This window comes from Cloeon dipterum, chromosome 1 (assembly GCF_949628265.1).
Source record: "Cloeon dipterum chromosome 1, ieCloDipt1.1, whole genome shotgun sequence".
NCBI classification, from domain to species: Eukaryota; Metazoa; Arthropoda; class Insecta; order Ephemeroptera; family Baetidae; genus Cloeon; species Cloeon dipterum.
The window spans coordinates 33,112,601-33,135,099 of NC_088786.1; the positions used below are offsets into that span (position 1 = coordinate 33,112,601).

General features: G+C 47.5%; 3 protein-coding genes across 9 annotated transcripts; 1 reads left to right on the forward strand and 2 right to left on the reverse strand.

Annotated features, from left to right (window-relative positions):
• Positions 1-27: 27 nt before the first annotated feature.
• osa (trithorax group protein osa) lies at positions 28-16,842 on the reverse strand. 7 transcript variants are annotated; one of them, XM_065495039.1, is made up of 16 exons: positions 15,930-16,446; positions 15,343-15,489; positions 14,926-15,156; positions 9,964-10,102; positions 9,097-9,408; positions 8,405-8,883; positions 8,112-8,174; positions 7,179-7,367; positions 6,793-7,006; positions 6,368-6,526; positions 6,218-6,313; positions 4,751-5,460; positions 4,007-4,458; positions 3,253-3,685; positions 1,049-1,803; positions 28-805 (listed from the first exon to the last, which is right to left on the reverse strand). In XM_065495039.1, exons 1-16 carry the CDS (start codon positions 16,284-16,286, stop codon positions 403-405), a joined length of 5,139 nt encoding a protein of 1,712 aa, XP_065351111.1. In that variant the 5' UTR covers positions 16,287-16,446; the 3' UTR covers positions 28-402. The 7 variants fall into 7 exon arrangements, with proteins under 7 accessions (XP_065351111.1, XP_065351085.1, XP_065351096.1 ...); XM_065495013.1 differs by having other exon boundaries at positions 7,179-7,472; XM_065495024.1 differs by lacking the exon at positions 8,112-8,174 and having other exon boundaries at positions 7,179-7,472; positions 15,930-16,842.
• A 1,003-nt stretch (positions 16,843-17,845) lies between these two features.
• jagn (jagunal) lies at positions 17,846-20,257 on the forward strand. Its single transcript, XM_065495107.1, has 3 exons — positions 17,846-18,189; positions 18,245-18,460; positions 19,807-20,257. The coding sequence occupies exons 1-3, from the start codon at positions 17,959-17,961 to the stop codon at positions 19,933-19,935; spliced, it is 576 nt and encodes a 191-aa protein (XP_065351179.1). The 5' UTR covers positions 17,846-17,958; the 3' UTR covers positions 19,936-20,257.
• On the reverse strand, positions 20,246-22,379 carry LOC135946776 (uncharacterized). The gene is made up of 6 exons (XM_065495142.1): positions 22,262-22,379; positions 21,212-21,380; positions 21,021-21,155; positions 20,813-20,962; positions 20,703-20,758; positions 20,246-20,647 (listed from the first exon to the last, which is right to left on the reverse strand). Exons 2-6 carry the CDS (start codon positions 21,365-21,367, stop codon positions 20,350-20,352), a joined length of 795 nt encoding a protein of 264 aa, XP_065351214.1. The 5' UTR covers positions 21,368-21,380; positions 22,262-22,379; the 3' UTR covers positions 20,246-20,349.
• Positions 22,380-22,499: the final 120 nt, after the last annotated feature.

A 22,499-nucleotide genomic window follows, 5' to 3' on the forward strand; every position in this document is an offset into this window, starting at 1 on the left:
AATAGAAGGAGAGAGAAACAATTTCAGTTTTTTTAACAAATTCACTTTCATTTTTATTGGGAAAATGCTTTCACAAGCCACGCCTAGTTCGCAGACTTGAAATGAGAATCCTAAATAACTTAACTCATCATCAATGTCATCCACGAGAGAACAATCAAACTCGTTCTAAAATCTCATAGCTTTTCATTCGTCCAGCTGAGTGTTCCTCCGCATTCGTTCGGGCTGCGCTTCACTCTCCTTTGCTCACTCACTCACTCGTCACTGGTCCGTACTCGCAGGTCACGCACGGCCGGTCGCTCTCTTGCTTTCCATCTTTCTATCTCTCTTTTTCTCTCTGGTCACTCGGGGGCTGCTGCTTCGTAAGTGCGTCTCGAGGGCCACGGGGGCAGTCTGTGTGTGTCACTACGAGCACTCGGCGGCGCGCGAGCACTGGTACAGCACCCTGGCCAAGATGGCGGCCACGTGCTGGTCGAGGATCTGCGACATGACCAGCGTGAGCAGGCGCTGCTCCTGCTGCACGAAGAGCGGCCGGTTGGCGCGGTGGCGTGACAGGTGCAGCAGCGTGGCCGCCGCCCGCCGCAGCATGTCCAGGCTGGTGCCCATGGCCTCGGGGTTGTCGCGCAGCGCCTGGATGCCGTGCTGGTTGGCCACGCCCAGCGCCGACTGCTCTGCCTGCTCGATGAAGCCCAGCAGCAGGCTCACTGTTGGCGCCTGCATCGCCACGATCCGCGCCGCCGACGACGCCGCCGCCGCCAGCGAGTGCAGCATGTTCACCGCGAACTCGCGCAACGGCTGCTCTTCCGACCTGCAGACGCACAAAAATAGACAATTGAATCAGTTCTACTTAAGAATGCTTAAAATTATATTTACAATTTTCTGAAAAACATAAAAATAGATTTTATAATAGCTCCTCTCATATGCATTCTACAAGGAAAATGAAGAAAAAATTAAGGTTATCCTTAAATTTCGTTAAAACAGAATTCAAAAAAAAAAAAAATGGTTTATATTATGCAAAAATAAAATCGATTTTTAGGCAACCAAAACGCACCTGCAGAGCATCTTGGCGAGCGTGGAGCACAGCCTCTCTAGTCTCGAGTGTGGGGGTGTAGCGAGCAAGAGGTCGACGTTGGCCTCGGTGACGCAGAGCTTGCAGAGAGCCTCTAGCGCGAGGCGCTGCGGCGAGAGCTGCGAGACGGGGAAAGAGTCTTGTCCGTAGGCGGCCGGGCAGACGACCCAGTGGAGCAGGCCGTCGAGAATGGGCCTGGACACGTCTTCAGGGTGCTGGCCGAGGTCGAGGTAGCCCGAGATGTTGGCGATCATGACGAGCACCGCCTCGCGGATCACGTGCAGCTCGGACCACCACCACTCCTGTTCGCCTGCGAGCGACGAGCACGAGGCGTCGGCGCCGCACTCGGCGTCCGAGTCGTCGCGGTCGTAGTTGGCCCTGACCCTGGGCGGCCTCGGTGGGTGCTCGTGGTGCAGAGCCACCAGCTTGCCGAGCAGCTGCAGGAAGGCGTTGCTGCGCGCCAGCTCCAGCTCGTTGCCGGGGATGAAGCTGAGCGAGCGCAGCACGTTCAGCACGCACAGACACCGGCGCGCTACGCCCTCCTGCGACTCGCTCACCACACACAGCGACGCCTCGTCGCGCGTGTACGCCTCGTCTTCGTAGTCCTCCATGCGCTTCCGCTTCAGCGAGCCGGCCGGATCGCGCACCTCCAGCCGCGCTGTTGGCGTCGACTCTTCCGCCGCCCTGGCTTCAGCCTCCTCCTCCTCCTTGGCTGTCGCTGCCTTCTCAGTCTCCACCTGACGCACACAATGCCACAATTAGGCGTTACACAAATTAGGAACAATTAAAATATTAATAAGCCTGGTGTTTCAGAGACTTCGAGTCAGTGGATGCCTGACAAAGCGAGTCAAAAAACAATCCTCGAGATTTGTTGGCAAAACATAGCTGCCTGTAACGCTTCTTTTAAATCGTGAGCAATGCCACAATGCGAAAACGGATGAAAGAATATAAACAGGCTTCTCACCAATCGCAAGTCAATCGTAGGTGATTGATAAGTGTAAAGGAATTGATTGATTATATTCTTATGTCACCGCGCGTTAAAATCAGCAAAGATTTGAAATTTAAATAAATGATAGGATCGTTTTTCAGATTTAATGAAAATGACGCCATAATCAATTAAATACTAAATCATTAAAGCCAATTTGATGTTTAAATTCTTTTTTTCACATTTTTCTAACAAAAACACGTCACTCAATGATTCCAAAACGCTGATGGAGGATAGTAGAGTATCCTACAACCGCGCATGTTGGTAAATTTTCAGCCACGTAGTCGGCTGTCAGCCACCACGACTTTGGTACCAGCAGCGGGTCATATAAATCGAAATTAAGAGTGAGTACCATAGACAAAAGGGGTATCCAACCTATCAGGTATTTCCAAAAATTATCATATTGATTAATAAGTGATCACCAAAATTGATGATCATTTTGAGCAATTTTAATGTGCTATCAGACTTTTCTAGTTGTTACGCTTTAGAGGGTTTCAAATGTGCCTGTTTAGTCTTCCAAATTGCGTGATTTGTACTCTTAGAGAGCTTTTAAGTAATTAGAGTGATTAGGGATAGTTTAAATTGCTGAGGAGACAAAAACAGAGTCAATCGGTAGGGGATGTAGACAAGACCCGCTCGCCCCTTATGTAGAAACTATTCAAGGTTAGTCTGTGTGCAAATGAGCTAGACACTGGTGGTAATTTCAATAGCCAGGTTTGCTGACAAGGCTTGAGATTAACCAAAATTGTAATAAAAAACCATTGCTCCAAATTGATTCTATGATTTATCTCTTGCACAATTGTTAAATTCTGCTTTCTGAACGTACAAGCTAAGGGAAAATTGCCACTTCCAACTTAGGAACTTTTCCAAATTAAAATCTGAATCATTCTGATTATTAGCAAGGGAGGAAATCAGAGAACGTCACTTTCAAGTCGCTGCTGGCATTTCAAATAGTTGACGAAATCATCCCAATCAAGTTTCGGAGGCGTCAATAACATGCAACACTTAGCGTTAGGATCCCATTATTTAGGATTAGCTTTTAAATTTAATATAGCAAAATATTCTCAAAAGAGGCTTGTCATGCAAAGCAAGTTCGTTTGATAGAACAAGTTATTTAAATAGGGCCTTAAGAGTATTTTCCAAAGCAGGATGAAATGTACTGGACGCAATTTTGTTTGTTAAGTATAAATAATTCCCTCACCTCTTCCTCCTCCTGTTTGATTTGCTCGGCGGACAGCGGAGGCGGCTCTGGGTCCTGCAAAGGCGTCGCCGGAGGCTTCTCCTTGGCCTCGCCAGGCATGAGGCGGACAAAGGGCACGTTGCCGAATTCGGCGCGGAAGCAGCCAGTGATGTAGCGCATACCGTCGCCGCCGTCACCGGCAACGGTTCCAGTGCCGGGTGGCGCCCGCAGCAGCGCGTCCTCGGTGGCTTCCTCGTCGTCCCACGGGCGCCGCGAGTCGTCCACGAACGGGTCTGAGTCGCGCGCGATCACGCTCACTTTCTCGCCTTTGCGAGTGACTAACGAATAGTTTTGGCCGTTGCGGCCGCTCAGCACTTGCACTCGCTCGTTTAGGTCCACCGGCCGCGCGCACCCGAGGTCAACATCCTTTGCTTCGCGGGTTGCTGCCTCGTACCTGAACAAAATCATTTGGTAAAATGCGGTCAAGTATTAATCACAGAAACTACAGTGGAAAAATCAAGATGCTTGAAAATCAAATCATTATTTTAATGAAAAATTGGATAAGCTTAAAATAGAAGAAAATTGTTTTCTTTTATCCCGCTAAATCATAATTTCAATAGATATTTTTTCACACCAAAATTTACGGATCAGTTTCCAAGGCAATAATAATGACAAGGAATTAATTGTTCTAATGTTAGGGGTTTCCATGTAAGAAAAATTAATTAGTTCGTTGAATTTGAGAGGGGCAGAATCTTTTCACTGCCATTAACTCTACCATTTCTTGTTGTGGTTGGCGTCTTCCTCGCTCTCGTCAAACATATCGGCCAGACTCTTGCGGAGGTGCTCGAGCAGCACGTCAAGCATGCCAGGCAGGTTGTTGAGGCCAAAGTAGGCAACAGACTGGTCGTCGAATAGAAGCACGTTGAGCACGTCCAAGGCCCAGCAGCTCTCGGCGAGCAGTCCCGACTTGAGACTCATCATGAGACGCCACGCGTCCACGGGCGCCACGTCGGCCTTGCCCACGCGCCGCCGCTTGTAGAGCACAGGCAGCGCTGCCTCCACCGAGTCAGGCGGGAACGTGTGCTCCCGCTTGTGCTGGCCTGGTGGGAACGGCTGCATCGGCTTGCCACCCATCATCACTGGTGGGTATGCCTTCTGGTCAGGCCCGCGGAAGGCTGGCCGCTGCGGCCGCATTGGCATGTTTGATCCCTGAATCCACTGCTGACCCTGAAATATGAAATGTACGTGCTTTAGAAAAGCTCCAAGCCACAGGTTTCTTCAGGTAAGGAATATATTATAAAAGAAGCTAATTGTGTCTTGCCACAGGTCAAGTAAGGGTTGTTTGGTAAAAATTTGATGATTTTGACAATTACAGACCGAATTTGGGATAATTGTTCCCCAAATTCTGAAAGTCATGACTTTTGCTCAATATAATTAGCTTTAAAAATCAATGAACTAAATATTACGATAAAATTTGACAGTGACGCACAATTGTGCAGTTTGAACCAGTCAAAAATACCTGTGGCGGCTGCTGGAATCCCTGCGCATTAGGAGGGAAGCGGTCCCACTGTGGGCCGCGGGGCTGCTGGCTCCACTGGCCTGGGGGCGGCTGCTGGCCGCTGAAGGAGCCTGGCGGTGGAGGCCTGAACTGGCTATTCTGGCCGCTCCAGGCGTATGGCCGCTGATGGCCGAAGTACGGCTGCTGCGGCGGCGGCTGCTGCTCCTTATTGAAGTCGGGGTGGCGGCGCGGCTGCTGAGGCGGTGGCATCACCGTCTTATTGGGGGCGCCAGGAGAGCCAGGCGGGTACTGTTGCGGAGGCGGCTGCTGCGGCGGTGGCGGCGGTTGGGGGTACGGCTGGTCAGGCCGGTAAAAGGCGTCCTGCTGGAAGCCCTGCGGCTGCGGCGGCTGCGCGGGCGGCTGCACGCCGACCGCTGCCGGAACTGGTGGCGCTGGCGGCTGGCCGGGCTGCGCAACCGACGGCGGCTGCGGCACTGGCGGCTGCGGCTGTTGTTGCTGCGGGCTGGCGGGATATGGCCGCGGCGGGTAGCCCGCCGGCGACGGCCACCGTTGGTACGGATCCTGCTGATAAGCGGCCCGCTCCGCGTCGTATGGTGGGTACATTGGCCGCGGCTGATACTGGCCGCCCGGCCCGAACTGTGGCTGCCCAAAGTCTGGCGGCCGCTGGTATTGCTGCTGGTCGTAGTAGCCACCCGGCTGCTGTTGGTAGCCTGCAAGAAAAGAACGATGCTGTTTAAGAACGCAACCCTAACAGGGGATTGGCAGAAATTCGTTAAAAGTCAGGGCCATGCATTGTTCGGTCAAACCAGCTGAAATTAGTTCCGAAAATCGAGCCGCGTGTTTTGACCGTCGACCAAAATTCGCAGCTCGGATCATTAGTGCGATTCCGCAAGCAGAATCGGCTAAATCAAGTAATTGACCAAAAACATGAACTGATTCTTCTCATTCACACGCCAGAAGCTCGGCAACAAATTATCAACTGCCGCACGTCCACAGTAAAATGAGTGAGCTTCTCCAAACAACAATCCAAGCAACTCGATCGACTCAATTATGGAAAAAATGTACGAGAAAAAACCATAACACGTCCAGATAAAAAGGAAAAACTTGCAAAAACCGAAACGAAAAAGAGATGACTTCCACGCAGGGCTTAGATTCACCACAAATCTATCTACCCAGAATCAAAATTTGCTGTAGTCCTGTAGCCTGTTAGTCCTGATGGGGGTGGGTAATGGGAGGTGGAAACTAATAGTCGCAAAGCAGACAACTTGTGGTGAGCATCCAGACCCTGCTTACGCGAGACAAAGAACTAAAAAGGAGGGACATCCGCTGAGCGCCGACCAGAGCAGCCCCCCGGGGAAAAAACGAAAATTGTCGCGGACGGATCCGGACAGAACAGAAAAACCAAAAAACTGAGAACAAAACTGTGGTAGAGAAGAGACGACCAACCAGCACGAATAAATGGCGTACCTCTGGGAGGTGGCGGCGGCGGTCCGTAACTAGAGGAGGAATGAGGGTGTCTGGGAGGAGGGTCGTCAAATGGGTTGGACGCGCTCACGTTGTCGCCTGCAACCGGCACCTGCCTGCTCAACTGAATGGCAACGCCGCCGGAGCTATTACCTGTGCTCGACGGCCGCGGCGCCTGCTGCTGCGAGCCAAAGTCGCCTGGCCCCGAAGATGACCCTGACGGAGGGTACGCTGGGTACGCGCCGCCGTAGCCGTCCATCGATGCCGAACCTGAGCCTGGAGGCGGGAACGAGTCTTGCGAGTTGCTCGAGCCTGTAAACACAAACAGCCGTTAGAAACTGGGAAAAGTTTCAACAAAATAAATTCATTGTTACAAGATAGGTTTCTAAAATTTTGAAAATAGCGAATACATATAAATTCAGGCATCAAATTTGAAACAATTACAGTATTTAATTGCGGCTTTAATAAAATAAGTAAAAAGGATGCTGACTTAGATTCAAATGTGACCAGAGAAATAAAAAACTGTTGGTTCCAATTAACAATGGTTCAACAGTTAACTATTTTAGACGTCAACTCACCTGGCGAAGGAACTGACGTCGGTTTTGGTTTCTTCTTGGTACTGGCCTCCACCTGGCTGATGATGGGCTGCGGGTCAATGCCACCGCGGTCAAAGTGGCACTCAAACGGCAGCAAGTGCTTCGTGTAGTGCTTGCGCAGGGTGTACGCGGCCGAGGACGATGACCCCACGTTGAGCAAGATGGCGATGTCTTTCCACGTTTTGGCTTTGGTGACCTGCGAGAAGGAACCAGCGTTAGTGTTTGCGGCTCGAACGATCGCGGAGGGGAGCGTTTGTACATTCGGCAAGATTCTTAGCACACGCAGCGAGAGCAGCAGGACGCCAAGAAATGCGAAACCTTTCACTCTGATTCAAGAATTCGTTTAGACTGTTATTAAAGCGTCGTACCTCCATGAAACCGTTGCGCTCCTTGACCATGTAGTAGAGGCGGAACAGATCGAGCGTGTTCTTCGAGATGGTCGGGCACGCGTTGATGGGCGTGTTGCGCTCCTCCATGAACTGCAGCAGCTTGTCCAGCCAGGGCCGCCGCTCGGGGTTCTCGTCCATCTCGTACAGCTTGCTCATGCTATCCGGTTTCTGCAAACGACGTCTCTGAGTGAGTCGCTTGTCCGGCCCGGTGGACGAAGAGGAGGACTCGTTGCTGTTCCCGGGACCAGAAGGAATGTTGTTGTTGTTGGTGGGCTGAATAATTTAAGAGAGTGGGCAACCTCGAGTTAGTTTGGCACTGCGTTCGGAGGTTGTGTGTGTTCAGCTTCCAAAGTTGGTTTTGCAAGGCCAACCAAAATAATAAAGTAGAGATAGAGATATATAGGCAAACATTCCTCGTGGGCCGGGCGGGAACAGGAACAAAAACACAGGCAACAACTGAACAGAAAAGCCATGCAAATGTTCGCCAAAAGTAATACAAGCGGTCAGCACTCCAGCCAGGTTTGGGATATACGGGGAACGATGCAAAATTAGCCTCAGGGGTGGTGAGTGGCGCCAAGGTACGGGAGTCTTAAGTCTAGCGATAAGCAAGGGTAGTGCCAGGGGCCCAAATAAATCAACTTGCTTAGATGGTTAAAATTTCACCATGTTTGAAACCTAAAAACTCATAGTGCATGGTTAAATTTTTAGCTAACGTGTTAGGTTACGGTTAATTGAAACCGATTAGTTTGTTAAAGAGAAGGCAAGCGATCGATTAGTGGGAGCGATTCAAATCCCATTGCAAAGCAGTAAAGCGAGCACGGACCAGCGCGCCCCCGCCCCCAACAATGCTGGGGCGTGGGCCACGCGACGGCCAGCGCTTTAGTCAAGACAAAACAGTTCAGGAGGGTTAACCTTGGATCGGTACGGCTCCTGCGGCGGCGGCGGTTGCTGGCTAGGAATGTGGCTGTTGTACACCTGCAAAGGCGGCCCAGTTATCGCACGGACTGAACCAGCAAGCCTGGAGGGTGACGCGCGCAAAGTGCAACTCGGGCATTTGAATGCCGAAAGATTAGTAGTACCAACACAACAAAACGAATTATTAGAAGCTTGTGGCAGCGTCGGCAGAGAGCGAGATCGCGCATGGAGCGCCGAGTTGCACTTGGCGGCAAACGCCAGTCAAAGAGGCACAGGGAGTGCCAACTTACCGGACTGGCGGGAGTTCGGGGCCAGTTGCCAGGGGGCTCGCCGAACGAGTCGTCGTGCATGCTGTTGACGCCGGGCGACTGGAACTGCTGCGGCGGCTGGTGTTGCGGCGGCTGCAGCTGCTCCTGCTTGCTCGCGCGCTTCGGAGTGCCGGAATCTTCGTTGGAAGCGGCCGACGCGTTTGACAGTGTCGACTGCTGGCTGGCGTCGTCCAGGGGTGTGCCGTCTGGCCCAGTCGTGATCACAGAGGTTGCCCCGTTGCTCTCGTCGGGGCCCGGTGGCGGCGCCACAGTCGGCGCTGACACCACCATCGGCGGCGGGCCCATCGGTTGTGGTTGCTGCTGCTGTGGGGGACCCATGCCGCCATAGCCAAAGTTCATCTTGTTCTGCAGGTGCTGCTTCAGGTAGTTGGGAGGCGTGTGCGGCCGCTGCGGAGGTGGCTGCTGGCCCCCGCCCTGCTTCCAGCCTGGATAGTATTGACCTGCGATTTAAAAACGAATTAGTGTGAGTTTTACTCATTTTATGTAATGTTAAAATTGAAACGGAATAAATTATGGTTTAATAAAATCGAGTAGCTTGACAGGAAATATTTTATACTGGTTTTAACAGCGCATATTTGTAAATGCGCTGGAGCTTTCAAGTTTACAGCAGTGAAAAGGCTGACAAAAAGTTCCTGTCTGTTGGTGGCTCTTACCAGGTGGAGGTTGCTGCTGGGGCTGATTTTGGTGGTTCGCCCGGTATTGCGGCCCAGGCCCAGGGGGATAATAGGGCCTAGCGGCGTAGGGCGGCTGCTGGGGTGGGGGTTGCGGTTGCTGCTGCTGCTGAGGCGGCGGTGGGGGCTGCTGAGGGGCCGCCTGTTGCGGGGGGTACTGCTGAGGGTATGGGGCCTGCTTTGGGTACGGGGGCTGGTAGCCGGCCTGGATAGGGGAGTGACTCATGCGGGCCGCTGGTGCCTCCGACTGCCCACTTGAGGGTCGCGGAGGAATTGGAATGTTTTGCTGCTGACCTGTGGAAATTCAGGGCGTTAGATCTGCGAATATCTTGGTTTGTTATTATGCTAGAGTGCCACATTTAAATACTGGTCGCGGTACACACGTGGAGTGACTAATAACCTCATAAACAAACACTTTAAAAAGGCATAATACAAACAACAGGGGTAGGTTTGACGTTAACGTTTATTAATTACGTTTTGAAATGATTTATTAAATTGCAATTCGTAATTCCAAGAAAGCAGAAATGTTCCTGTTTTGTATAAATGATAGAAACTATGAATTTTTAAAGAGTTGGCATGAATATCTGAAGAGACTTCTTCAGTAAGTCGTATTTGAAATTGAAAGCCGACAACAGCAACATTGTGCTGCAGTGGCGGTTTTCTTTGCAGGTACAGTGCAGCTGATGAGGCTTCAGTGACTAAAACAGCTGTTCAGCACAATAAGCGGCTGTAAATTCTTTTCATGTAGACCACGTTTTAGCCTCAGAAGCACAAACGACCGCATTTCAGTGTCAACATACAAAAGGATTGGCATTTATGAGAAAAATTATATGGGCACTGGGAACTTACCCTGCACGGCAGGAGACATTGAGCGAGAACCTGTAGAACCCGTGGGCGATGGGGTTGGCCTGCTGCTCAACCCTTGCTGCGAGTTTGGCGTGCCGGGTGCGGCGCCGTGGCCGCTGGAACTGTCATTGCTGTTTTGGTCCTGAGGAGGTGAGACGCAATTAGTACCGACAAACTCGTGGTCAGAAAAAAATTAATTTGTGTGAATAGCACTGCACCGGAAGGAAGAAACTATTTAAGCCCCTCGTTTAGGACAAAAAAAGCTAGACTGATCAAATCAAAATATTATTTTCACAACTGTAAGCTCCAGGGATTAACGGCGAGCATGGAAGGAAAATATTGGGAAATAAATGCGGCAATAGCGGCAACGACGCATCAGCTATATCGGCGGGGGTGTGCCTGGGCCCTCGGTGCCCCGTGCCGCCACCACGGAGCCCCCAGGGCCACGCAGTCAGCGCGCCACTTTGTGAAATAGGAAATAGGGCGTCGCCGCACGCTGTTCGACCCCAAAAATCGGCATTCGGCGGCGCCGGATCGGGGCCGCGTCGTGCGTGGCGCCGACGGAATCGGGGCCGCGCACGCATACCTGGCAGTCGTCGACTTTCATCAACGGCAACGGTGCCTGCTGGCTGCTACGTGGGTAAAAGCGAGCGAGCGAGTGAGGCAAGCAGGCGCTGTGGCTCGCGTTGCCGGCACAACTGCAAACCTGGCGCGACTCGCCGGCTTAGCATGCGACCAGGCGCGACTAAAGGCCCGCACCCCGCCGCCACTCGTCAGCCAACAACGCCGTTCGCTTGCTTGCTCGCTCGCTCGTTCGCTTGCTGCTCCTCGCCGCCGTCGTCGTCGACGAGGCAGCAGGCAAGGCGAAGAGGCAGGCCGCGCAAAAACACCATGCAAATCGAGCGAGCCAACGAACGAACGAGCTAGCGAGCGAGCTAACGCCGACGACTACGGCAGCAGTGGCAGCGGCGAAAACAAAGACGCACGCGGACTCGGCGGCGAATTAGACTGATGACCGAAATTAAGCCTAGTTGAGGCGCACTCGGCGCAACACACAGAAAAGCTCGTTGCACAAGGGGCGTATTTACAAAAAAAAAGGAAAGAATAATTGTTTTCAACATTCGAACCGAGGTTTAGCTGTTGCTTAACAATTTCAAGCAAGGTGCAATGAAACTTTTGAGAGTCGGTGTCGACTGTTAGTGGATAAGAGGATTGGTAAAAAAATCTCTAAATTCCATTCCAGGAGAAGCGGTTTTCCTAGAACCTTATCCCTGACTAATAACTAAAACTATTATTTCACAATGAGTTCTACGATCGTTAAAATGATACAATAAAAACGAGCCAATTAACATTCTCTTGGAAAAGGGGATGATTGGAGCAAATTAAATGATTTTAAAGTAATAGGAACAGTAGTTTGTAAAATCCATTCCAACGATAGTAAAAGTTGCTAACAAGTCACAAAAAAAAATGGTGATTGGCGGTACATAGATATCTTATTGATAAGGTATTTATAGAATTCCGCGAGTAAAAATGAAAAAAGTTATTGTACGAATATCGCAGAGAGGTTTTAAAAAAGTCTCATTGACAGTCGTCGAGTAAACAAAACAGACATCTGTGAAAAATGCGTCAACCATCAATTTTCTCCAGACCCAATTCACGGTACAAGCAGCTTTACGCGCGCACGGCAAAGCGACTCAACGATACAATTTTTTTTATCTCTTTTGTATACGCGAACGGGCACGATTCCTTAAAAAAAACGGCTTTGCGCGGCAGTCAAAAAAGAGAAGAGGATAATAATGAAGATAAAAGTTATTATGATCATTCACGTGGAGCAGCATCGTGTATTACTGCGATGCGAGACTGGCCGCGCTCATCGTCGGTCGGGAGTAAAAAACGTCAAAACGACAGGAAGAAAGTAAATGGCGCAAAAAGAGAAGAAGTGCACACAGTGTGGTATGTGTGAGTGTGTGTAATCGATTAATGAAGGCTCGACGTTGGCACATGAATGGAGGAGTAGCTGCTCGGGGGGTATGGGAGGTGAGCGACCCACTCTCTACGTATGTATGTGTGTGTGTGTACTAGATAATATAAATGCGCGCGAGAGAGTGTGTGAGTGAGTGTGGACTGTGTGCACCTAATATTATTGTTATTGTTGTTCGCCGCTCAAACACCCGATCCGCGTACGAAGGTGCTTTGATGTTGCGTCGCCTGCGAAACGACGACGAGCAGTTCAAGGGTTGCGCCAGCTGATGGACGTTGAACTTTCAAACGCTGGTGTGTGCGACTAACTTTATTCCCTAAGTGGAATCAAATTTTGCTTAAGAGCAAATGTACCGGAATTTACGTTTGGAAGGCACAGCAAACTTTCATGACCGTCATTTAGGTCCAGCAAAGCGTGTGATTTTATTAAAACCAATAGAGGAGGGCAACTTCTTGATTATTTCCAAACTAACGATTGCTGATGTATCAAAAAATTAAGCTTCTATACAGCCCATAGCATTTCTAACCAATTTTTTTTCGAACGAGTGTGCTTTCAAAACTACTAAAGAGCCCCTCGAGTAAAACGATTTTTTTAAAAGAATTTATGGTCAAATTTCTGGTGTAGGGATTCCTTCCAGGATTTTTATGGAGATTTATGGGGTCCGGGGGCCAAATGGAAAAAATTGGGCCGCTTTGGGATCGACTGCGACCGAGTAATTCGGCTAGTCTGGGGGGTGACGTCAATAGGGGCGGCCAGAGAGCAGGCGGGCGGGCGCACTGCTGTGTGCGAGTGCTACGCGAACGAGTGAGCGAGCGACGAGAGCGAGTATTGATTTTGCCAACCAACCCCCGAGTGCTCATCCACGCCGGTGGCTTTTTAATTATCGTCCGCGACGTCGACGAGTATCTCCCGCCGAATTGGGCCAAATTTATTATTTATTTCAAAACGCGAGAGCAAAAATTAATAATTTAAGACAAGCGCGAGCCGCGTGGTCGGTTTGAGCGCCAGAGAGCATTGGCACATTCGGCAACGACTTTAGGATTGGCTTTCCTCTTCTTCTTTCCAACCGCGCACACACGAGCGAGCAAGAAGCGAGCGAGCGAGCAAGAAGCGAGCGAGCGATTCTTCTTTCTCTCTTGCCCAACGCGCCGGCCGCTTCTTCGTCTCTCGCTCTGACACAACCACACACACAGCGAGCGGGCGAAGCAGCGAGTTGAGGGCGGCGTTGCCAGACTGCCGGCACGTCATGCCCCAACAACATTCGCCTTTTGCCCCATTTATAAATGCACACACATACACACAGCCGTATTCAACTGCGAATGCCTTCGACCAACCCCCTTGAAAGCACCTACCCGCCTGGCCAGCTGTTACGCCCTGAGCGACAGCGCGACCGTTCGCCCTGACGCGCAGTCCTTCGCGACGTTGCGTTCACCAGGGCGTGACCTGCGCTCCCATTGGCGAATATTTCAGTTTGATTGGGGCTGTCCGTAGGGCCAAATTTCAAAATATTAAATTTTTAAATAAAGAGGTTAAAAACCCGGATTATTAATGTCTCTGTGAACGATTTTAGGACAAAATTTATTTTAAAGAAAATTTATAAAACAAAAGTTAGTTCAAAATATGAACACTACGTGAAGAAATAATGATTGAAGGAATAATAATTGTGACCCAATTTAAATGCCAAGTAAAACTGATGCATTTTCAACAGATTAAGATATATTTCCTATCTGACGTTTCCCTAATTTCACGAATAATTTTTTGATATTAAATTTCAGTGTCAACAAACTTATGACAATAACGAAGAAGAACGGCACTCTCGACAAGACATAAAAGAGAATTTAACGTCACCGGGGTAGAGCTATTGATTTTCCACGGCGAGAGTTAAAAGGTTGATTTGTGCGTAGAGATCCAGAGGAACATGTGTTTGTCCATGCACATATGTATCGTGTTTGTCACTAAGGTTCTCATTACGTGCCAACCAGCTGCTGCTGCTGCTGTAGCTACGCGAGCTTCGCCGTCTTTCGTTTCAATTAAATCCCTTTAAATCATCTCTCTCACTCTCTCGCCGTGCGAATTGCGACACAATGTTGCCATTCAGGTAAACACAAAAAGGCGCGATTTTCGCTCAGCTCGCACAGATAAAAAGAGAGTTCTTTCTAATCAAGAGAGCTTGTAAGGTGTGAATTATTGTTTTGTCGCCTTTATCTTACCAAACTCGCGGGAATTTATATCTGAATTTCTTTATGTAGGGCGAAATATTCATCAAGCACACAACTAGCATTGGGTGCGTAATTGCTGCCGGGATAATTAATTGCGGAGAGACGTAGTGAGGATTTAGATTGTAAAAAAAGTTGACGGTTGAAGAGCAAAAATGTAGTAGCAATTACACCGTATATGTCGGGCTACCTTAAAAACGTCTCTTCATTAAAAATAAATATGTTTCATATTAAATACCAGCACAGTTGATTGTAACTTTGAGAATTCACATGCACTAGCAATTTTTAATTTATATATTTTCTGGATTTATGAGGACTCAGATTGAATGCCGGATATTTTTGATCTGATTTCGCCTCATTTATGCTACTAAAATCAAATTTTAAGTTATAATAAATAGCTCGCATTGTTGCAAAGTAAAAATGGGGATATAACAACTATTTATAAGTGTAGTTCTAATCTAGATTATTGCTCAAAAGCTCCAGGAATATGAACAAATTCAAGAATACGCTCTGTCAGATCGATGCAAAATGTTCTAGCTTATAAAAGATGAAATATTTCAGTCTCAAGAGCAGAAAAAGTAGCTTGGAGCTAGTCACGACTGGCGTTGAGTGGACGATTAAAATCATAGAAATATTGACATCCATGCTCAGTCTAGCGAAAAATGTATTGATTCATCAGGTTTCCTTAAGTTCTCTTCCAAGCGTGAAAGGCACTATTTTCACAAAATTTCCAACCTTCCAGCCAAAACTGACTAGCTCTCAACTCACCCCAGCGTCAGGAGGCGGGTGTGCGTTTGGGGTGGCCGGCTGACCCGGTCGAGGGGGATACTGCTGCTGCTGCTGCTGCGGAGGGGTTGGGGTGCCCGGCCCTTGGGGCGGCACTGGAGACTGTTGAGGCTGCGGTGGCTGCTGCTGCTGCGGTGGCGCCTGTTGCTGTGGACCCCACTGCGGCCCCCTGCCATCACCGTACATTTGCGAACCATACGGAGCACCTGGCATCTGCGAATTGAAACAACAGAGTCAGATCATAGTCGATTTTTTTTATTTCTTGAGGGGAAAATGAGCAGAGCAAACACATTAACCTTTCACGAGTCAGCGTGAAGAAAACAGTGTAAAAGCCACTGTGGTAAAATTCAAATTTAGTGATTAATTAACAAGGATTGGTTATGGATTTGAAGGGCGAACCTGGTGAGGAGGCGGCTGGTAAGGTTGCTGTGGCTGCTGCTGGGGTCGACCAGGCCCTGGGGGCGTCGGGTAACGCTGGGGATAGGGCGGGTACTGTGGCCCCTGCTGAGGTGCGCCTGGTCCTGCCAGGTACGGTCTCTGTTGCGGCTGTAAGTCGAAAATGTGGCATTAGAATCCTCGTTTCAGGTTCGTAAGCATTCAAAGGCGGTCGAAATTCCCGTCTTGGCGTCGGTTTATTCGAAAGGAAACGGGAATGGAACGTTAAAGACGAAAGCTTAACGATAATTAGGTAAATGCGAGGGGAAACGTCGTGGAAGGAGAAATTTGAAATGTTGAAAACTAACGCTGTTTTGAGAAATGCAGGACGTAATAATCGACTCGAAAACTTAAACCGTCGTATGATGAAGAGATTAGTGCATTTGGGGAGTTTACAGAGGAAACATTGAATCGACAGAGGCGATAACAAAAGTTGAAGCCGAAATCCGACGGACCAAAACAAGCCTCGAGGGGGCAGCTTTAATCTCGATCGAACGGCCGACTGGGACAAATTTCGCTGGCCGATCTTGGGCTTCGTGGTCGGGCCTAACCTGCTGTTGCGGATGTGGCGGTCGGTAGGGGCCCTGATGGTAGCCGAAGGGCGGCCGGGCCTGCCACTGCGGATTGTCGTAGTTGGGCCTGGGCGGGTTGTTCTGCAGCAGCTGGTTCAGCGTCGGCGTCGGTCCCGCGGCCTGCGACAAACTTTGGCCCGACATGAAGCGTTGCGGCCCGTAGGCCGGTTTGTATGGTGGCCGGTATTCGGCGGCGGCTGCGGCCGGGGGCGCGTCGAAGCGGCCGCCGAAGTCGGGCGGCGACTGCGGCTTGTCGTTGCCGTTGGTGCTGCCGTTCGGCAACGGCTCGGGCTTTTCGGCCAAGTGCTCCTGGGCTTGTTCGGTCACTGCGGCCATGGTTAGGTCACGCCCATGCCTTACATTATTCGACGGAAAAAGTCGGCAAAATTTGGTGGAAACACTCGGCGAGATCAGCAAACGCCAAACAACAGTATCGGGTCGGCGCACTACTTGCAATGCGGTCGCTCCCTCCGCCACCAACCGATTTCACTCCGATTCACACTCGCGTGCCGTAAATTTTGTCCTGATTACCAGTTCACAGGCTCAAAATTACATCCAGACGGAAAAAAGGGTCGAAAAATGAGAAAATAAGGGAGAAATCGAGCGATAGAGCACGGCACTATTTAAGATGGCGGAAGCACTACTTGATCACGGCATGGCGGCCTAGCTAAGCAAGCATCGCGCTAAGCGGTCGCCATTCTTCGCTCCGAATGCCCTGTGAGAGCCGCCTCTGCCGCTCCTCCAACCGACTTGCCCCGAGCCCTTCGGGCCGCTTTTTCCGTCTCCGACCACTCTTTCAATAGCCCTGTCGGTAAACTTGAGCATTTGCCGAATGCTCGCCGACTTTATTGACTAGTTTTTCACGCGCTCGAGCGGATCCTCCTTGTTTTTTGTCGGACAACGCGATAAAAATTATTATTTATTGCGCCAACGAGCAAAAGCTCGCTCCTCGCTCAGCGCGCCGCTCGGATAGCCGGGAAAAATGTTTCGCAAAAAAAAGCTGTTTGCTCTGAAATTTTCTCTTCTAATTCGAAAAATCGATTGACTCTTAAATTAGTTGCTGAATCTAATAACGGAAATAATTAAAATTTATCTACCAATATTTTGTGATGCAGTTTTTTAAGGTGAAAATAAACACACCAAATTTAAATGTGCTAATTATATATTTAGCCACACGGTGCTCGGCATTCGACAGATAAGAAATCAAAACAAAGACATGTGCTCCAACCTTTTGATCAATTATTTATTTTTCAAGGTCAATGCTGATTACTCATCGTCGCCTCTCACGTTATGCAATAGCTATGAAGATATCTATGCTCTCGGGTGAATAGTCATGGTGCACACTCGTTCCTTCTGTTTTGAATTTTTTGTTTTCAATAATTTAATGTTACTAAAATTATTTCTTCCTAATATTACATTAATAATTTATTTATTTATTTGGCTCGTTATGAAAAATCTTGAAGAAATATAGTTTATAATATTGAAATAAATTAAAAATTACAAAATTTAGCTGGGAAAAAAATTATGATGGATGAGCTCTGATTTAACATGAAAATTATTGGTTGACGAATTTGACTATATTGATATATTTTTCAAGTGGGGGCCGGCTTGCGGCTGCAAGTGCGGCGGCAGCCGCTTTTATGTCGGTAATGATCGAATAACGCGAGGTCGATAAATGGTGCCCCGCTCTGCCGAGTGCGGTGATTGTCCAGCAGTGCGTCTGAATCGGCCCAAAAATAACACGGTGCCCGGCTTGCAGCGGCCACCGCCAGAGGCCGCCACGCTCCGATCGTCCGAGAAAACCGGTAGCCGTGAAAAAACCGGCCCTCAAACCCCTCCCTCGCGTGAGCCACACGTCAGCAGCGAACGGTTAACCGGTGGTTCACGGAGCAGAAAAACCGGTTGCGTCCGGCCAGTGTTCGGCACCGGCTGTAAAAATAACAATCATGGTGTGTCTGGTGCTGGTGGTCGGAACGGTGCCCATCTGAAGAAGGAGAGGCTCTCGAGAATGGCGTCCCGCGGAGGCCCTATGGTGGCCGGCACTGACGGCTCCGACTTTGCGCACAGACAACGCGTCGCCGCGCACTACCAGATCAGCTCAGTCAACAAAAACAGGCTCAAATACTGCATCTTTTTCCACTATGTGCTCTTCTTTGTGATGCTGGCTAAGCTGTCGGCCGACATTCTCGACCGCCTGGACATCTTCATCCTCGAGATCGAGGAGCTGCACGTGCCCAAGGTGCCAATCGATGCTTCCTTTAGTGACCCCTCTCGGTGACCTCTTAACCTTTCAGCCGCTCTGGTGGGAGTACATATGGTGCGTGTCGTTGGCACTGTCCTTCTGGGGGCTGGCCGCCTCCCGCCGCAACCAGGTGGCCACCATGCAGCGCTACATGATCGGCATCGGCCTATTCGGGATTCTGCCTGTGTTGTACGCGGCCGCCTACTACTTTTCCGAGGCCTGGACCTACATAACCACGGGAGACAAAGACAAACTATTTGTGTGGCAGGTACGAAAGTCTATATTAAAATAATCTTCGCTGACAAAATCCTAAAAAAAACGTATAGGTATATTAATTATATAGATTGTACACATTGGCGGAGATAACAGCGATTTCATTTTTTAACACTTGATTTTTTTCACGTTGGATGTTTAATTTTCAAACTTTAAGTGAGCTATGAAACTAAAGAAGATGAAAATTGGATAATATTTTGAAGTCGGTATTCGTTTAATTATGTTGATATTAAATCAATTTATTTTGACAAGACAAATTGGCTGACGTGTAATATTTAACTCACTGGAAAATATGTTTTTTTTTTAAGTTGGGCCTCGAAACCCATTATTTGTTTGTCAAGATATTTAATCATATCGCTAATCTTCAGAGCTGTCTTATAATATCAAAGCTGTTTTTCTTGAGTTCAAAATTAAAATCGCTTTGAATTTAAAGATGCACCACTTCAAAATCAAGAAAGCGCTCAGTTTTTGAATATTTGTAGTTATTTTGCAACGTGCAGTCGTTTAAAAAATAAAAGAGTCCAGAACAAAATTTAATTGATAAATCTTGACTTGAAGATCTTCACTTTCGAAACTGCAGAAAAATTTCACATAGATTGCTCTAAAAAATACCGCTAGAATATTCAATATCCTAATAAAACTTTGTAAAACTACACAACACAAAGTTTTAATATATTAACTAAAGTTAATAAAATAATCAATATGAGCATGAGCTGTAAATATTGTCTTCTTCACATAATATACAAGAAAATTGCTGCTTCGACTTAATGGTCAATACGTGGAATCCCAAATCCTTATTCAGGGTGAAATCAGTATTAAGTAGGACCTCATGAGTAAAGTGATTTCAGCCAATTTTCCGCGGCACTATTGATCTGTTTTGGTGATCTTTTGCTGCATGTTGCAATGAAAAGGGCAATCTTTTCGCTTCCCGCACCAAGATCTTTCATTTGACACGCTAGAATTTTGTAAAGCCGCTGGAAAGGTACAAAAACCAGCAAGTGGCGAGTCGGCGCAGGTGCGCCTCCCAGTCCGTTGAGCTAACTGAGCAATAAAGGAAATTAAATTAAATTTCGAATCACTACATTAACCACCTATTGCCATCTTTAAATACGCTATGTGCTAATTTCAAGACGTGTCTGAATTAAATTCCTCAAAATTTAAAGGTTCATGATGTTTGCCTTGATGAAAAAATTTTCCCACAGGCTGGGATCATGCAACCAATCGCTTTTATTCATAAAAAGAGAAATTGAATCCTCTACTTATATTTTAGGTTATGCTATGATAGCGACTTATTTTTCCATTATTTGGTTTTACTGATGATCAATAATTTATTTGTTCCAGGATTACCCGTACGCGATCCTGTGGTACGCCTTTCTCTTGCCTGCCTTCCAGGTGCACCTGTTCTCTCTATTGTTTGCCTACAAGCTGATATCGGCCTGGAAGCCTCGAGGATCGAAAAAAGAGCAGTGAAGCGACGGCCGCCCTGTGACTGTTTTCCTTGCAACCGGTTGTCCCACCTGAAGTCAACCACCCACTATCACAACACACCAGTGTCGGGTCAGGTCGCTGGCCCGCGGCCCCCGTGTAATTTCGACTCAAATTAAAAATACAACATGCATGTGTTCAGTTTGCATCCTAGGGGGGTTAAGCACAATTTTTGACTACTAAAGAGCTCCCACAATCAGGGTTACTGCATAAGTGAGATTGGCTGACCATTTTTGCAACACACCAAATGTTCTATCTATATGTACTTAAAAAAGTTGTTCAATTAAAATTTTATTCATGATCACAACTTAATTCTTTATTTTTCTCATCCAACCACTGGAGAATTTGGTTCAAAATCAAACTATTTCACAGAGACTTACACGTCAAAGGCGGATTATTTTACAACGAGCTGTGCACTTCGAAAATGTGCTTGTACACGTTGGCGTCCATGGGCAATCTGGTATGACACAAGTGACAGTACCTATCTGAGAGCAAGTCGGTGGAGTTTGAGTTGGGACTGCTGTACTGTGGCACAAAGCACGGAGTGCTTCTCTTTGACTGCACTTGAGAACTCTTTACTGGTGAAGGTTTAGGGAGACTCCTGGTTGTCAGTTTGGGAGGACTCTTTTTCACTGGCGACCTGTTGGTCGCTTTGACCCAGCCAAGATTCTTCTCAGATCTTTCCGACTTCTGAACTCTATAGATTTTACTAATTAGATTAACAGTCGATAATAATTATTAATTTGACTTACCGATATTTCTGTTCCTCTGCTTGGGAAGCTGGGAGCTGCTTGAATTTCTTTGAAGCCTGTTAAAAAGTAGAAGAGTAAAAGTTAAATAATGAATGGGTAAAAAAACTCACAGGTTTGCAACCCTGAGAATAACTGGTCGTCGGCACAGTCACTCTTTCAACAGTTCTATTTCCCTGACTATGGTAAGGCCTTAGTGTTTTATTTTTACTGACAAGTGAGTCATTTGTGGGTGAGTACAGCAGTTGAGTATTATGTGTCATCTGCAACATAATAGAACTTAAGAGGTGCATAATATTCATGTTAGTGATTACAATTTACCTCGGACGTAAAGCTTGGTGCTTGCATAACACTCTGGCTTGCGGTTTTGGCTCGCAGCAAGAATTTTTCCATATCATCAACGAATGCAAGGCACTTGTAGCAGATGAACTTGGACAGATTCATCACCTCGGTTCTCTGATTATTGCAAATTTCCTTCAACGCAATTCAACAGTTAAATAAATCCAGCATACCTTGAAGTGAGGGATACAGTGTTTAATTTTCACCACTGGTTTCCCTAACGGCCCATCCTTGTAGATGTTGTAGAGAAGAGTGGCTTTGGTAGAGCAGAATCGACAGGATATATTTTTCATTTTCGCTCTTGCAGTGGAGCCTCCGGGTTCAGACATTTTGAGTGGACTTCTAATAAAAATTGGCAGACGATGAGTAAGCCAGGCAATAGCATATTTTCTAAATTAGGGTTAGTGCAAAATATGCAAAATATATATAATAGCGTTTAGCATCGCAGACAATTTTTTAGACATCACAACTCACATCCCTTGCAGAAAAATTCGCTTCCACAGGTGACGGGGAAGTGGAACTTATTTCGTTTCAATATTTTTGTGTGAAGATAGAGAGGTTTAGAGGTTTCAGCCAGCTGGCTAATCTGGGGTCACCTGCGGTCAGCTAATTGTAAGCTGCTCTCCAGCTAGCAGCTACGCCAGCAGCCGCCAGGTAAAATGTCGAAAATAATCAAAACATAAGTATGTATGCTGAAGAAAATAATCGGTCTTAAAATTTAAAATTTGTAAGCCAAATTTATCAGCATTAATACTCAGCCGCCCGAAATACGGCTAAATAATACTTGGTTTCTGTTTTTTATTAATTTAATACATAATCATGCATACATACGCGAATTCAGAAAAAATTTATGATCATAACTCATTCAGTGCTATCTAGTAGGTTCAATGATCGCATGTATTGGATAATGATTTACATTTTTCATGTACTATATTTTGAATTTTCACATCATGGTAATTATACGTCATAAATATGTATAATATATAATTATTATAAAAACCAACATGCGATGCTCAAGTATTAACACAGGAACAAATATTTCAACTCACTTCCACTCTCCAACTCGTTTTACGATGCACATAATTTTGTGTACATGCGAATCATATCACAACAAAAAATTGAAAAAGTACATACAGTGAGTGAACCTATGTAATGTATGTACGATAAAATATAAATTTAACTCTTAATGCATACTACACTTACTTGTCTGCTTATTTACTTACGTATTTCGCTGTTTGTTCTGTGATTTCTGTGTTGCCTGCTGTGCTGGATGCCCGCCTCCCGCCTGTCTGGTAAAGAAGAGAGCGAGAAGCGATAAAATCTCCTTACAATTAGTGCCCAGTTTCTTCTGCAGCTGCCGCCGCCGGCAGGTTCAGTAACTTCAGATTGTTTTTAGTTTTTGCCGTTTTTGCTGGCTTTTCCTGGGCTTTTCTCAGCTTCATCACATTCTACACTCATTAA

Coding starts and splice junctions, on each gene's coding strand:
- LOC135946776 (XM_065495142.1), bottom strand. CDS start 21,367: ATGTCTGAACCCGGAGGCTCCACTGCAAGAGCGAAAATGAAAAATATA. Junction 20,759..20,812: donor ATTCTCAGGGTTGCAAACCT/GTGAGTTTTTTT, acceptor ACTTTTTAACAG/GCTTCAAAGAAATTCAAGCA. Junction 20,648..20,702: donor GCAGAGGAACAGAAATATCG/GTAAGTCAAATT, acceptor TAAAATCTATAG/AGTTCAGAAGTCGGAAAGAT.
- osa (XM_065495013.1), bottom strand. CDS start 16,286: ATGGCCGCAGTGACCGAACAAGCCCAGGAGCACTTGGCCGAAAAGCCC. Junction 15,490..15,929: donor CGCCACATCCGCAACAGCAG/GTTAGGCCCGAC, acceptor TTCGACTTACAG/CCGCAACAGAGACCGTACCT. Junction 6,527..6,792: donor GACGTCAGTTCCTTCGCCAG/GTGAGTTGACGT, acceptor TTGTGTTTACAG/GCTCGAGCAACTCGCAAGAC.
- jagn (XM_065495107.1), top strand. CDS start 17,959: ATGGCGTCCCGCGGAGGCCCTATGGTGGCCGGCACTGACGGCTCCGAC. Junction 18,190..18,244: donor AGGAGCTGCACGTGCCCAAG/GTGCCAATCGAT, acceptor TTAACCTTTCAG/CCGCTCTGGTGGGAGTACAT. Junction 18,461..19,806: donor ACAAACTATTTGTGTGGCAG/GTACGAAAGTCT, acceptor TATTTGTTCCAG/GATTACCCGTACGCGATCCT.